Here is a 15,456-nt window from a genome sequence, read left to right on the forward strand (position 1 = left end):
CACTTTTATTGCAAAAAATTTTCAGGGGCTCTCCATTTTACAAAACAATTACGTTTCATTATTCCGCTTGCACATTCAAATATTTTTAAACAATTTTCACTTTAGCATAGATCTGAAGCCTCTTGAATTTAATATCTGAATTTAGAAAAGAGAAGTATTTGAATGATGATATGACGACTGTCCAAATCCAGTCGTTAATACAAAGCAAATCGAACACTTTACGATTCATTAGTAAATTGTATGGTGAGCATCGCGGCAAACAGTAAAGTAGGGCACAACTCGCCAATGTAAGTTGTTGACTCTACGTATTAAAATCGTACCATCAGTCTACTCATTTATGGTATTCTTTATAATTGCATCGTAATATTTATGACAAAATTTTCGATGCAAAATTACGATTTGCATCGTATAATGTACCAATGGAGTGTGTTTCTTTTTCAAAATTCAAAAATTACGAATAACATTTTTTAAAGTTTGCTACATACAGAGTGTTTTGAAACATCAACCACAATCTCAATTCAAATGACGAATTTAAGCATTTTTATTTGTGTCATGAATGTCATTATTACAATATTTGATTATATTTCTGTGTATTCAATGAAAAACTCTCTTTGGCTATGCGCTCTTTATACTGTTCACCATTTCAAATAAGGTGTATTTGAAAAATATGTTTTGTGTGTCATTATCCGTCGATTAGCCACTTTTTCAAACAGCCAAATTGTATTCAATTCATCTCTAGCCATTTAGCATTGTTTACGTGTTAATTTACTCAATTTTTCCAATGATGCTTTTAATTTAAAATGCATGTTTAACCGTTTTTCTTCTGGTAACCCGCTGTTGATACACGTTCTGCGGTTGAATTTAATGCGAAATTAAATCCCTGCTCTCCGTTCCGAATCGATTTTCACTGGCATAGGAATATAGCGCAAAGTAAACGGATAAACACTGAAAGCTCATTCTCTTCCTTCCTCTCCGTCAACATGCAACGTGCAGACGTCCATAAAATCCGTGCGTTTTACGCTCGTTTGCTGCTGTGATTTTGTATACATACTGATTACGTGCTCAACACTTGTCATATATCTCAAGTTACACAGTATACCGTAATTGGTCTAGTAATTTTCACCCTCATTTTTCCAACGGTCTTTGCTTTTTCTTTCTCCTGCTGATTTCCCAATGCTGTGACCACTGCAAGGTGTCGTCATTAACTACCATTTTGTTGATTGTTTATTTTGCTCAAAATTTTACTTACCTAAACTTCAACAAAAGTGGCAATTATCATGAATTGGCTTTTCCATGATTTAGTTCTTTGGTTTCTCTCTCCTTCTCTATGCCTTCGGTGTAATATTTCGATGTGGCTCCAGTGAAGTGAAAAAAATGACACTTTTTTCCCCGAAATTAAGTATGTATTATATTCCCAGTGCGATTGCAACGCAAACAGTGCGGAGCGAAAGCGAAGAAGATGCGAAGCGTTCTAGTCATGGCAAAGTGTAGCGCGAATTTAATAAAAATACATCGATGATGATGGCATTAAAATAAAATGACAGTAATCGTGTCTACTTAACCATATATTGTTATTATTGCTGGGCCTGTTATTTTTGTAGCTTTTATTACTTTACTCATTGTTTTTATTGTAACATTGGTATGTTTCATCATCCGAGAAAAGATATCGACTTTTATTCCTTACGTTTGGCTTAAATTCGTCGCCTTATGAGTCTTACATTGTATCTGAAATTTTAGAAGGCGTCAATTCATACGTCTTCATCTGAATTTTTGTATATGCTACGGTGTATGCGCTCGCTGTACTCTTGCTTACTTGTTCAACAATCTCTGTTTCATGATGGGGAGAATGTAGCATGTACATGTACATTCCATATCAAAAATACATACAGAGCATTGAAGTTGCTGGCTATGTAGTGCTACTGGTGAACAGATCTGTTTAACAGCAGCTATTGGTTGCATGCATATTCGCTGTGACGCGCGTTCGTTCATCTCCCGATTCTCACACACAGTGTTTGTCTCTTGCATTCACACGGAAAGAGAAAGAGAAAGAGAAGCACATACAACACACGAGATACATCGTCAGCGACGCGCGCGTGTCTCGTGTGTTTTATACGCTTCTCTTTCTGTTTCTGTGTGAATGCAAGAGACAAGCACTGCGAATTTCGTCAAGTGTATCAACGAACGTCAAAGCAGAATTCAAATTCAACGGTTTTCAAATCAAACACTATGCAATCGAATGTTTCCAATGTTTTTGTATTTTTAATCAAGTGCAAAGGAGAAATAGAACAAACCAATTAATGCTCAATTTGTTTTCTTTGAGTTTTGTTTTTATTTGTCTCATTCTTCATTTTTACATCGCACTGTCGTTTTTAAATTAAACGATAAAATTTGTTCATGATTTTCATAAAAAATAAATACTTCATTTGTTTACAATACAATCGCTTCATTTGTTTTCGTTGTTAAAGATTCAAAAATAAAAACGACAGTGCGATGAAAAAATGAAAAATGAGACAAATAAAAACAGAACACAAAAAAATAAATTTAACATTTCATTAGCTTTGTTCTTTTTCTCCTCTGCACTTGATTAAAGAAAACACAAACATTGGAAACATTCGATTGCATAGTGTTTGATTTTGTATTCTGCTTTGACGTCCGTTGGTTAACTTGACGAAATTCGCAGTGTTTGTCTCTTGCATTCACACAGAAACAGAAAGATAAGCGTATAAAACACACGAGACACGAACGGCAGCTATGTGTGTGCATGCACACACGCGTCGCTTACGATGTATCTCGTGTGTTGTATGTGCTTCTCTTTCTCTTTCTCTTTCCGTGTGAATGCAAGAGACAAACACTGTGTGTGAGAATCGGGAGATGAACGAACGCGCATCACAGCGAATATTAACGCAACCAATAGCTGCTTTTAAACAAATCTGTTCACCAGCAGCACTACATAGCCAGCAACATCAATGCTCTGAATACATACATACACTCACTTGCACGTACTCACGCACATGCATACACAGTATGTGGATGCTCGACGAAGAATATTCCGGTGAAATCAAGTTGATGTGAAGCTTTCATGTATACATTTTTTGATTTTATTCATTGTTGTCATCCTGTCTTGGTTTATTGAATCAAAGATCTAAATGTCATTTAAATTGGTGTATGCTATGTGTTGTCGTTGCTACTGCTATTGTTGTTGGTTTTGACGCTGTTGAAGAAAAGCTAAATAATAGAAAAAGGAAACATAATAAATCATTTGCCATATGGTATTGCCTCTAGCAAATCAAGTAGATATCAAAGAGATCCCTTCTTAATTGTTTCAACACCGTAAACAGTTGTCAACAAACGGCTTATGTGAATAGAAAATAGAAACGAAGAAGATAGAAAAAAAAACACGTATAACTGCAAGAGGAGGATTTAGGCATTCTTGTGAATAGGGTGTTTGAGAGTATGTGCGTTCAAGTTTGTGCGACACTTTGCAATACATGGTTACTCTTTTGAGCTTAATTTAGAGTTGAAAGAGCCCGATAAAGTCAGATGTGAATGGAAGAAAACAACATAACTCTTTGACTCAACTTCGTTATTATCTTCAAATAGTAAATTAAAAAGAAGATTTCTTTTTTTAATATTCTTCCCCAATTTTTTTTTTCTCATGCTATTTTTTCCCGTAAATGGATTAAATAGAAACAGGATAAGTACCCAAGCAATGTATAGATAATAAGCATACAATGATGATGGAATATAACATAGAGCGTAAATAAAACACGGTTCACCAAGTCTTAAGAAAAAGACATACTCCACTCGCACACATACGTTACCACCAATAAAATCAGTGGCAGCAGATAATCAGCACCATTTAACGATGACTAAAAATACTCATGACGATGCGGACAATGAACAAGGTAAGCCATTTAAATTTGGTAAAGTTTGTGTAATTGACAGTCGACCCTTTTTTGGGGTTTGGTTCCGACGGTAACGCATTACAACCACTTTTGCAACTCTTGAGAATATTTTTTTTCTCCTTGAAATTCGTACACTTTCAACGATCAGCACATAAATAGCAAGCAACGTATCGTTACGTGATGTGACACTTCCTATCTGTTCTCCGAAAAGCTTTTGCGTAGTCTTCCATCGTTTATGAACGGCAAATCATATTCATACAAACACTTCTTTCTTTCCCGCTCGGTCTCTATTCGCTGATCCTATCTCGTTGATATTGATGCTGAAGCAGATGCTGCTGTCTCAGTTGCCTCTCAAATGTCACAAAGAATTTATTGACAGTTTTATATGGTATATAATGCGATATAATTTTCGATGATGCAGGCGATGAAACGAATATTTTCTTAAATGTGATTAAAAAAAAACGATATTTGAACTCCCAACAGGCTTGATTACTTAGCGAGATTTTCATACCGCTTATGATTAGTGTTGTGCCAGAGGCATTGGTTGTCCCAGTCCGACACCTCGTCATGTTGTACAGATTATGTATTATGTTTGCTTAGTGTTTCGGTGTTCGCAGCATTATATATTTCACATTTGGGGAGGCTGAGCTAATGGCAGAAAAAGAAAATGTCGTTGTGAATGGCTGTATGAGAGTGTATTGTTGTTACCATATACCGGTTGCGTATATAGTTGACTGCGACCTGACTGTGAATCGTGACTGCATTTTTATGATATTAGTGTTTTTGTGTTTTATTCGGAGGTTTTTCTTCCCTTCTCTCATAATAATGTTTTTAGGTGCTCGGGAGCAAGTGGTTGCGTACACAGAAAGATCGCAAGTCAAACACGAGAATCGTCATATTCAACTGGTGCGCGAATATGGATTTCATCCACGTACCAAAGCATCCGTTAGCGATGGCGCGGTCTTGCCGCGGTTCGTACATTTTTGACGTGTTTCCATATAAAGGTGTCAACGGACAAATGGACGGACAGCCTACTTTTTTACACAAGTGACCAAAGTTATGTCTAAATATATGAATAATGTGGGAAGCTATATACCAAATTGTAGGTTTTTAGGTCCTCTTTCCATCGATATATAAATATTACAGTTATTTTGAAGATTTGGTGCCAATTTTGAGGAGAAAAAGCTGGGTAGGCAGATTTTTCAAACGGACGGATGGACAAATTTTGGTTTTGTCCGTCCAAAAAATTTCGTTAGAAAAATTTCAAAAACATTTTAATATCGATGGAAAGAGGATCCAAAAACCTACAATTTGGTATATAGGCTTTATAATATAGCTTTCCATATTATTGGTACAATTAGACATAATTTTGGCCACTTGTGTAAAAAAGTAGGTTGTTTGTCCGTTTATCCGTTGACACCTTTATTTCCATAATGCTTGTTACTTATTCTCTGGTTTGTATCCAACAGGAAATATGAACCATTCCCAGATAATATGTACGGACGGCCATTAGAAGAAATAGATACATTCATTTATGAAGAGGTTAGTTCAATTTTCGAAGCTTTTCGATAATACTCGTCACTTATTCTCTAGTTTGTGTCCAACATTTCGTTCATATTTTATGTATTTATTACGAAATTGATGCAATTTCTTCTTTCTTTTTGCCTTATTTTTGTTTCTTTTGCGATTACTATCGTCATTTAGACATTTTGTGTGGTATCGAAACGTTTCCAAAAGAACTACATTCATAGATTTACTGGTACGAAAAGCTTATTTTTATTTGAACCATGGAGCAAAACTCGTCGAATCTGCGTATATATAGCAACGAACCAATTTTTCGATTATATTGTCATGGCAACGATCCTATTTAATTGTATCTTCTTGGCTATGACAGAGACAGTGGAAGAGGCCGAGTAAGTATTTCGGATTTTTACAGGTTTCTATTCGTTGCATCCTTTACGTTCGATTCGTTTTGTGTATTCGTGTGTTACTCTCAGAAAACAGATGTAGGGTTATGTTAAACTTTCTGTGTTGACATTTATTTCAAAACAAGAATTTAAAAACCTTGTGGTGATTTCTGGTACAAAAAAATTTTCTAACTTTTTTTCACTACAAAGTCAAAAAAAAAAACTTTGTGGTGCTCTAGCGGCCAAAAATATATTTAGTACCGAAAATTACCACAAGGTTTTCAAGTTCTTGTTGTGAAATAAATGTCAACACAGAGAGTTTAACATAACCCTAGATTTGTTTTCTGAGAGTACGGACAGTGAATACATTTTTAAACCAATCGCAATATGGCGCCAACTGGCAGAGATTATGAACTGGATTTAATTTGTATCCAATCACAAGCACACTCAAAACCAGAGTATTTTTTTTTTGCACGGTGGGCTATTTGGTCATCGTTATTTCGTTTTACTTCTCTCTCTGTGTCTCACTCTCGTATTTCTACAGGTACATATTTTTGGCGATTTACTCTTGCGAAATGGTAATCAAAGTTATTGCCAAAGGTTTTGTTCTGAATAAATACACTTACTTACGTAATCCGTGGAATTGGCTGGATTTCGTTGTGATCACAAGCGGCTATGCAACAATCGGTATGGAAGTTGGTAATTTGGCTGGTCTCCGAACGTTTCGTGTGCTACGAGCTCTCAAAACAGTAAGCATAATGCCAGGCCTCAAAACCATCATCAACGCGTTGCTGCATTCATTCAAACAGTTGGCTGAAGTCATGACACTGACGATCTTCTGCTTGATGGTCTTTGCCCTCTTTGCTCTACAGGTAGTTATTCAGCGAGCAGGCGCTATGAGCGCAAATTTGATGAAAAAAAAGTACGTCGTCTGGAGACTGATTGCAATGTACTACTCTTTTACTCTTCTAATTGACACATACACGCACTCACTGTAGCTCACTATGTGTATGATTCTCTGTTTTCCAAAACAGTTTCCAGTTGGCGTCTTGTTTTTCTTGTTTCAGTGCGATTCAAGCCAAATTCGCTCAAAAAAGTCACCCCGCTCGAAAACGGATTTTGGAGTGAAAAAGGCAAAAGCACTGAATATGGCAGTAATCGTAAAACAAAACCATATTATGTGTTCTAAAAACTGTATGTGTTGTGTTTCCGTATTACTATGTTCAGGTGTACATGGGTGAGCTGAGGAACAAGTGTGTGAAGAATGTGCCAGACGGTTGGAATGTAACACACGAGGAATGGAGAATGTAAGTTGTTACCATTAAAACCAGTGCTAATATCAATTGTATTCGTAGCCAAAGTGAATGTAGTTACCGTGTCATTGTTGTTACCCCATTAAGAAGCGTCGCACCAAAAGAATTCCCGAAAGCTTTTGCTATCAATGTTACCCCAAAAATTGTCAGCACCTTTGCATTCCTTTCCACAGATTTAGACACAAGCATTTACTCACTCACTCACTCAGTGAATCTCACACTTCCTTACCAATTCTTATTCATTTACTCGTGCAGTTGGTAGTGTAAGTATTTTGTGAATAAATCATGTTTGTGGACGGCTTCGAATTGGTGGTCGCTTTTCTAAAATCGCTGACAATTCATTACACTTGTATCCGCTGTTTGACTTTCATTGGATTTCATTAGACGCTTTCGTTTATTCGGCTCCTTAGCTAAGCCGTAAGCTATAACTGTTCATTTTTATGTAAATTTTTTATCGCTAACAGGTGGATTAATGATACGGATAATTGGATATATGATGAGGAAGACATTGATAAACCAATGTTATGCGGAAATTTAACGGGAGCGCGACATTGCCCAAAAGGTAAAAAAGAGAAGCAACAAAAGTAAAAAAGAAACACAAAGATAAAATATTTAAAGTGTGCTTTTGACGGGTTCAAGCACATGAAAATTGCATTAAAAGCTCGCTTTAGTTTTTTGTTTTGCGTATTTAAAATGTCTATGATATACTATGCATAGCGGTATTTTTTTGAGTATTGCATATAGTGTACAGAACGCGTTGGAATATATGTAATAATTTGTTCATTTAGCTAAAGTCAAAGGAAATACGAAAGCAACCCTAAAAAAATAGCCAGCTAGCTACGTACTATATAAATATACATATACATATTTTGCTATAAAATTTTCATCCAATCTTCTCCTCTTTTTCGTTCTCTTCTTTTGTTTTTCTTTCCATTGCATTTCGCTTACGTGCGATTCCACTGTGAAATTGTATTTCATGTATAGGCTATACTTGCTTATGTGTTGGCAATAATCCAAATCATGGGTACACAAATTTCGATAATTTCATGTGGTCGATGTTAACAACATTTCAACTAATAACTCTGGATTATTGGGAGAATGTTTATAACATGGTTAGTATCAAATCCATCGTGTATGTCAAAATTGAATTGGTGTTTTGGTGCTGTGTTTAGCGTGCCACGCTAGGTAATGTGCATGTGTTCTCTTCCATTGTGAATACGTGAACTTGTGAATGTAAATTGGATGGCAATCGGCAGTGCCAAAGACGAAATAGGAATGTAAAACATAAGCACGTTACCTGGTGTGTTGGAAACCCCTCAGCATTCTGTGTCATTCTATTTCTCTCTCACTGTCCCTGTTTCATTCAGTGCGCATTCATTTATACATAGCGCATTAATATTAGTTCAACGGCTCATGCATGGCAAAACACAAATCAACAACATGGGCACACCTGTTATGTGGATGAGATACACTGGTGTTTGTCCACATTGACCATTGGCCATTGAATTACACTTTTGTGTGTGTGTGTGTGTGTGTGTGCGGCTGTTGCATGTGCCTAATATTTATGTGTGGAACATTAACAAAAATGATTTCTCTTTGCTATTTACTCGATGCATTTCATGTCATAGATTTTAGCAACGTCCGGTCCAATGAGTGTAACCTTTTTCACTGTTGTCGTGTTCTTCGGATCATTTTATTTAATCAACCTAATGCTGGCCGTCGTTGCGCTTGCATATGAGGAGGAAGCGGAAATTACACTCGAGGTATATACATATATCAATGAATTTCCTTGTTGATTGCCGATCTCACTTCATTATTTCCCTAATCAATTTTTCGCTCATTTAGCACTTATTTGTAGCGTCTAACCGTATTTTTATTTGAATTCTTTTCTTTACCTTTCATTCCATGTCACTTTGTATCGAGTAGGAACGTAAAAAAGACTTGCTCGATCATAGAGACGATTCAACATTTAGTTTTGATCCTACCACACTGACCGTTCGAAAGTTAAACAAAAATCATAAGAAAAAAATCGACTCACGAAAAGGTGTTTTGCTAGCCTCTTATTCTCGCAAAAAAACGCGGAAAAGAAAAAAAGGTGGGAAGGACGGTGAGAGCAATGGAAATAAAACACAACCACAACAGCAACAGCAACACCAACAACAACAACAACAACAACAGCAACAGTCGCAAGAGCAGTTACAACAACAACCGGTAGAGTCGAATGTTTTCAAATCCAACAAGTTTGAATGTTAAATAGATGTGTTTCTTGAAATATATAGAATACAAGCCGATCCATAACGCCAAGTCCTAATTCGAAATCCAAACAGATTATTGCACGGCCACAAGTACTAGCTGTACAACGAACTCGAGGTTTGTCATCATCTCAAGCCGTTCCGGTTCAAAATCCAAATGTTTTACATCCGTTAGGAGTCAATTATCGCGGCCAATTATTGCCAACAAGTCGACAAGCCAGTTCGAATACCAGCGAAGGTGGCGGTAATCGAGAATCATCTCTAGATGATTCAGGTGTTGTTGACGATCACGAGGAACAAGACATTGAATCAGCCAACTTGCAGGGAACCGATGTAAGGGACAACAATGAAAAATTGGCACACCCAAATGAGGCGATGTGTTGTTACATTTCGAATGAAGAGATTTTAGTTCATTTGAATTCCCAATTCAAATTAATGCAATGATAATCAATTTTCTATTTTATAGTTACAAAGAGATGTAACACCATTAACCACCGCACTCTCGCCGCACGATATTCAAATCATCAAATGCAATGGGAACATAACAAAAATCCAAAAAGACAATGCATGCACATATCAGCCTGAATATCTATCACACATAGTTATGTTAGGTGAGTTGGCGTTCGCAATAGTTTCTTGACCCAAAACTGTGATGCACAACAGGCGAATGTTATTTCATCGAATATACAATAGCGATCAAAAGTTTGGAGCCACCAGCTATGTTTTTATACAAAATGTAGTTTTTCGGAGTGTTATCACATAATGTACTGTGTATTTGATGAAAATCATGGTAAATTTGATGAAAATCGTCATTTGATGAAAATCATGGTAAATTTCCAGAAAAAGTATCGAATATTTTTGGAATTTTTGTTTATTTGATAACACTGCGAAAAATAACATTTTGTATGGGAAACAGTTGATTACTCCAAACTTTTGATCGGTAGTGTATAAATTTCGATAAGAATAGTTGTGCAGGAAGTGGCAAGGGAAAGGAGCTAAGATACTTGGATAGATTTCGGTTTCTGTGCCATTTCACTCATTACCAATTTCTTAGCTGCTTCAATTTGCCACTGTCATGGCACTGTTCGTCAATTCTCAGCCGCTCCGTATCAACCTATTTTATGTATTTTACATTTTATATTTATGATAGATGATCTTCCCGACCGCAACTGTAGCAGATGCGAGCAATGCTGTATCGACTACGATGGATGGCTTCATTTCCAAAATTGTTTGTACAAAGTATGAGACTGATGTCATATAATAAATACAAATTTTCAAACATTTCTGCAGCGCGCTATAAAGCTATAGCAGTTCGTTTGTTCGTTCGTTCGTTCTAAATATAATAGATGTCGAGATATATTTGTTTAACGTGTCTGGTTTGCTTTGTATTTTCTTTTCTTTTCCGTTTCGTTCGATTATTGCGTTTGGCATAACAGATAGTTAAGGATCCGCTATTTGAACTGGGTATCACATTGTGTATAGTTTTGAATACACTATTCTTAGCGTTAGAGCATCACGGAATGAGTGAGAGTATACGACAGGCACTGGATATCGGAAATAAGGTGAATCGAAATGAACATGAGCGAGCAATACATTTCAAGACAATGACAGAAAGGGTGGTTGTGTGTTGATGTTCGTCTGGCCATCCGTGCAAGTGCGAATTTTTGTTACCACGTTCTTGAATCGTTTTTGTGCAAATGTTACATTTGTTTCCTGTTTTTTTAAAACCTTTTTGTTTGCCTTCATATTGAAATGTATGACACCTTGCTATATTTTCTTCCTTTCTTCGCGTGTTTAGGTTTTCACATCGATTTTCGCATTTGAATGCATTGTTAAATTAATGGCACTATCCAAAGATTTCTTTGGATGTGGGTGGAATATTTTCGATTTGATAGTTGTTTCCGCTAGTATTTGTGACATTTTTTTGGAGCTGCTCGAAGGTTTAAGCGTTTTACGAGGCTTAAGACTGGTAAATTACCCGAATTCTCATTTTCTTCCCCATTTTACCAATTTCAAATTTTTCAGTGCAAATTTAAGGTTTGCACCTTCAACACCATCCATAAATAACACAAAATCATTACATGGAATGTATGTTTCTTGTTTATTTTGCCTCGTTTTTCGTTCTCGCTTTTAGTTGCGGGTGCTTAAGTTAGCCCAGTCATGGACGACTATGAAAGTTTTGTTGAGTATTATCATTTCAACAATTGGAGCTCTGGGAAATCTTACGTTAATCTTAGTTATAGTCATTTATATATTTGCCGTTATTGGAATGCAATTGTTTTCGAAGGACTACACACCAGAAAAGTTTTATCCGGATCCGGTGCCTAGGTAATATTTTATCGATTTATTGGATAGTTATCGGTACAATTCGCATACATATAATACATATGAATTGTCGCCTTTATGTTACAGTTTTATTTCGCGTGTCCACTTTAATTTTACCAATCCATATGATATGTCGACCATTCGACATGGAATCGATCAAAAATTGGGCTTTTCTCTATTGCACCCATTTATACTCTGCATGCGCATATGAAAAGAAAACCAACAAAATATGAGACCTGAATTAAAGCGAAATATTGAATATGAATTCGTATTTGCTGTCCGCTAACATAGATAAAAATGGTGATATCCTAAATATCCTAAAATTTTCATTGAAAATTCCGAACAAATGATTTCACATTAAAAAAAAACTAAACGATTCGTTCGAAAGTATTGGGCCGTCTAACACTAATCCCAGTGCGAACTGCGCACGCAAAGTTTGCAGATTATCTCTTTGGGTGCAATCACACTAAGAAACATGGATTGGAAACATCCCATAAGGTCCAATGTAATTTACAGAACAATGTCCACTTTTCGACCGATTTTACGTTGAATAATAATCAATACATATATAAGTGTGCGTTGTTGCTAAAGGTGTATGAATAATTATTGTGGCTACATAAAAAAAACGAAAATCGATTTACGTGATTGAAATATCATAAAATGCATGAATTCACTTTTAAAACTGTTTATTTCTGTTCATTGTTCTCAAACAAACACAGATGGAATTTCAACGATTTTTTTCACTCATTCATGATGATTTTTCGAATTTTGTGTGGAGAATGGATTGAACCTCTGTAAGTGCCAAATTGAAGTTTTACACTTTTAGAATTTATGAAATTGAATTGTTTTTATATTAATGATTATTTTAGCTGGGATTGCATGCGTGCCGAGGAAAAGGTATGCAATGATAATTGTGCTTTTCAATTTTTGTTTAATTCGCATGAAAATAATGAATATATTCATAAAAATGTATATATACTTATACATGGATTTTTACAGGATGGGGCATCGACGTGCTTTTTGATCTTTCTTCCGACTCTTGTTATGGGAAATTTTATGGTTTTAAATTTGTTTTTGGCCTTGTTGCTTAATAGTTTTAATTCCGAAGAGTTGAAAAATAGAAAGGAGGTAACCATTATTGTTATCTTTCATTGAAAATTTATTAAATATTGGTACATTTTTGTATGCGGTATACGTTCATAGGAAGTTGGAGATGAGTCTCGTTTGGCGAGAAGCTTCGAACGCATTCGCTCTATAATACGAAAACAACGTTTGGGCCGACGAAACCAAAGTACAAAGATGTCAGAGGTCGTGAGTGAGGTGATTAAGCGCGAGAAAAAGCAAAAGCTCCGCAAGCAATATCCAACAACACTTTATCGACGAAGCTACGAAGTAAATTTCAATTTGACCTCATTCACATTAATTTATCCATCCGATTGATGGATTTGAAACTCATTTCTTCTAATATTTAAATTTTAGGAATCTTTGAAACGTCCGATTTCCGGATCTGATTTCGGGTACGAAATTCCGTTGAAAGATCCACATTGCCTGGAAGCGATATTGTCAAAAGAAGATTTGGCTAGTGAACAAACTACAGACATTGACGCCGATACAGCGGACATCGATAAGTAATTGGCAAAATTACTGTCACTGATAAATATTCGTTTGCAATTGATTGTTATTTTTGTGAATTTGTAGAACGATGTTCAGAGAAACGCATGTTTCAATCGAAAATGAGAGAAAATTGTTGCAGCAAATGTCTTCCGGCTGCGGAACTCAGCAAAATGATAGCAAAGATGAGCCAACATACGCTGAATCTTTAGAACTACAGGTGTTTAGCTATCCTACCCAGCCAAACGATGGCGATCCAGAGTCATTTGTGTTATTGCCGAGTAGCTTGAAGCCAGACAACTTGGATGCCGATCAGGCTATCGAGCGAAAGGCAAGCACACCAACGATTTGTGGATCCGTGGAGAATATCTCTCAAATTCCAAAGTCGTTAAAATTGAAAGAAAATTCAAATGCAGTTAATAAATCATGTAGTTATGCGAGCCCAATATCGCAATGTTCAAAATCGGAGCGAAAATTGAGTGTGAGTGGCTCAATAACCCACAATGAATTCAACATTCCACGCTTAATGAGTGATCAATCGATAAATTCCATTTCAAATGATCATGAGGAGATGTTTTCGCAACAGAATCTTCGTGACGAACTGCTCAGCTGTGATAAAAAGGAACTGTTTCAATTTCTAAACGATGACTTCGACAACAGTCACAATTATTTCAGCGACACCGTTGGCTACGGCAGTGCAATAATGGACCCAGACACCGATAGTCTAATGTTCGATTCGAAACGGGATACCAGCTTATTCTCATCCGTTCGCAAAGCATCGACCACAAGCAATAAATCGAATCTAAGCTACATTTCAAATTCAATATTCGAAACGCTTGAACAAACTCGCGGTGGTAGTATTAGCGAATCGATTGATCGAAAATCGTTGAACCAAATCAAAGTGGCCGAAACGTATCCGCATTGTGATGAATTGGAACCGCTGGTGCAGGATTCCGAATTCGAAAATATAATTGCCAGTTTTGAGAAAGAATTATCGAGCATCAAAAATTCAACATGTTCATTGCAACGCCAACTATCGGCCATATCACGTACGCCAGATGTTCAAGCCAAAGGATCATTTGATAAAAGCTCTTCCACAAACACATACGAAGAAATACTTCCAATGAGACAAAATACGAACAGCAATCAAAGTACGCGCGACAGTGTTAAACTGAAGCGTCGCAGCTTAGAAAAGCAAATGAAAGTCGACGATGATTTCAATATTTCACACGAAATAAAGAAGATTTGTGATAACATGCAGGCACCTTTTGCCGATCCGCATATCAAACGAGGCACCAATGCCGATCTCAAACAAAGCACTAGCTACTCAAGCGGTTCGACCGGTAAAATAAATAGTTTAGTTCTTTCACCGAAGCCGCGCCGACGAAGCGAATTCCATAGTAGCCTTGACCGAATCAAGCGGTCGAGCCTTATCGATCGCGTCGATGAATCGTTGCTGGAGGCCGAGCCGAATGCTTGTCAACAAACCGAGCAACAAGAGTTACTGTATCACACGCGCAGCGAAAAACTTCCACGAAAATATTTGAATGCCGACATGAATATTGAAAGTTTATCATGGAAAAGTACCGGCAGCTATGAGCATTTGATGTGTCATACGGAAAATAAGGAACTTCCGAAAAAGATTCGATTTCAAAAAAGCTCCGAAGATAATGAATCATCTTTTACGGACAAGGAGAAAAGCGATAGAAATACAGGTGATGGTACTAACGGAGATGAGAGCAAAGGTAATTTACAATGAATAAAAAAAAAAAAATTTGGTTTGCTGCCCATGCTTTATATAGATATAGAATCATTGAATGAATCAGCCAAAAATCATTTTGAATCTTCATTCAGAATATCAGATTGAACATAGTTGATAGAATAAATTTAAGCTTTGTGGTAAGCATACCTTGCGATATCGTTTTGCATACGCTTCATCGATATCGCAATATATGGTAGTAAGTATGTTGTAAATAATGCTGCATCACATCGCTCATACAAAACAATAGAACCTTGTACTTGTACTCAGTTGGCGATAACGCAGTGGAATGGGCCTTAAATGACACCCATTGCATATGGTCTGTATTTTATTGTTGTTAACAACATTAAGGACATGCAACTTATTACGTACAGCATAATTTAC

At 36.5% G+C, this 15,456-nt stretch overlaps 1 protein-coding gene across 4 annotated transcripts in view; it reads left to right on the forward strand.

Annotated features, from left to right (window-relative positions):
• The window catches only part of LOC129575625 (sodium channel protein 60E), a 31,653-nt gene that overhangs the window by 9,153 nt on the left and 7,044 nt on the right, over positions 1–15,456 (forward strand). Inside the window, exons 2-23 of one of the 4 annotated variants that reach the window (XM_055459497.1) lie at positions 3,688–3,905; positions 4,741–4,876; positions 5,375–5,447; positions 5,610–5,818; positions 6,357–6,684; positions 7,040–7,119; positions 7,590–7,687; positions 8,110–8,237; positions 8,754–8,888; positions 9,052–9,336; positions 9,453–9,710; positions 9,844–9,988; positions 10,528–10,616; positions 10,814–10,939; positions 11,176–11,346; positions 11,512–11,705; positions 12,422–12,496; positions 12,572–12,599; positions 12,702–12,830; positions 12,906–13,094; positions 13,182–13,330; positions 13,401–15,058. In XM_055459497.1, coding sequence (XP_055315472.1) covers positions 3,866–3,905; positions 4,741–4,876; positions 5,375–5,447; positions 5,610–5,818; positions 6,357–6,684; positions 7,040–7,119; positions 7,590–7,687; positions 8,110–8,237; positions 8,754–8,888; positions 9,052–9,336; positions 9,453–9,710; positions 9,844–9,988; positions 10,528–10,616; positions 10,814–10,939; positions 11,176–11,346; positions 11,512–11,705; positions 12,422–12,496; positions 12,572–12,599; positions 12,702–12,830; positions 12,906–13,094; positions 13,182–13,330; positions 13,401–15,058 — 4,723 coding nt within the window. In that variant the 5' untranslated portion in view covers positions 3,688–3,865. Of the gene's footprint in view, positions 1–3,687; positions 3,906–4,740; positions 4,877–5,374; positions 5,448–5,609; positions 5,819–6,356; positions 6,685–7,039; positions 7,120–7,589; positions 7,688–8,109; positions 8,238–8,753; positions 8,889–9,051; positions 9,337–9,404; positions 9,711–9,843; positions 9,989–10,527; positions 15,059–15,456 lie in introns of those variants that run through there. The other 3 variants (XM_055459496.1, XM_055459498.1, XM_055459499.1) reach the window with 3 other exon arrangements.

This window comes from Sitodiplosis mosellana, unplaced genomic scaffold (genome assembly GCF_009176505.1).
Source record: "Sitodiplosis mosellana isolate CC-2019 unplaced genomic scaffold, AAFC_SMos_1.0 Smas_scaffold_6167, whole genome shotgun sequence".
In the NCBI taxonomy this organism is placed as follows: Eukaryota; Metazoa; Arthropoda; class Insecta; order Diptera; family Cecidomyiidae; genus Sitodiplosis; species Sitodiplosis mosellana.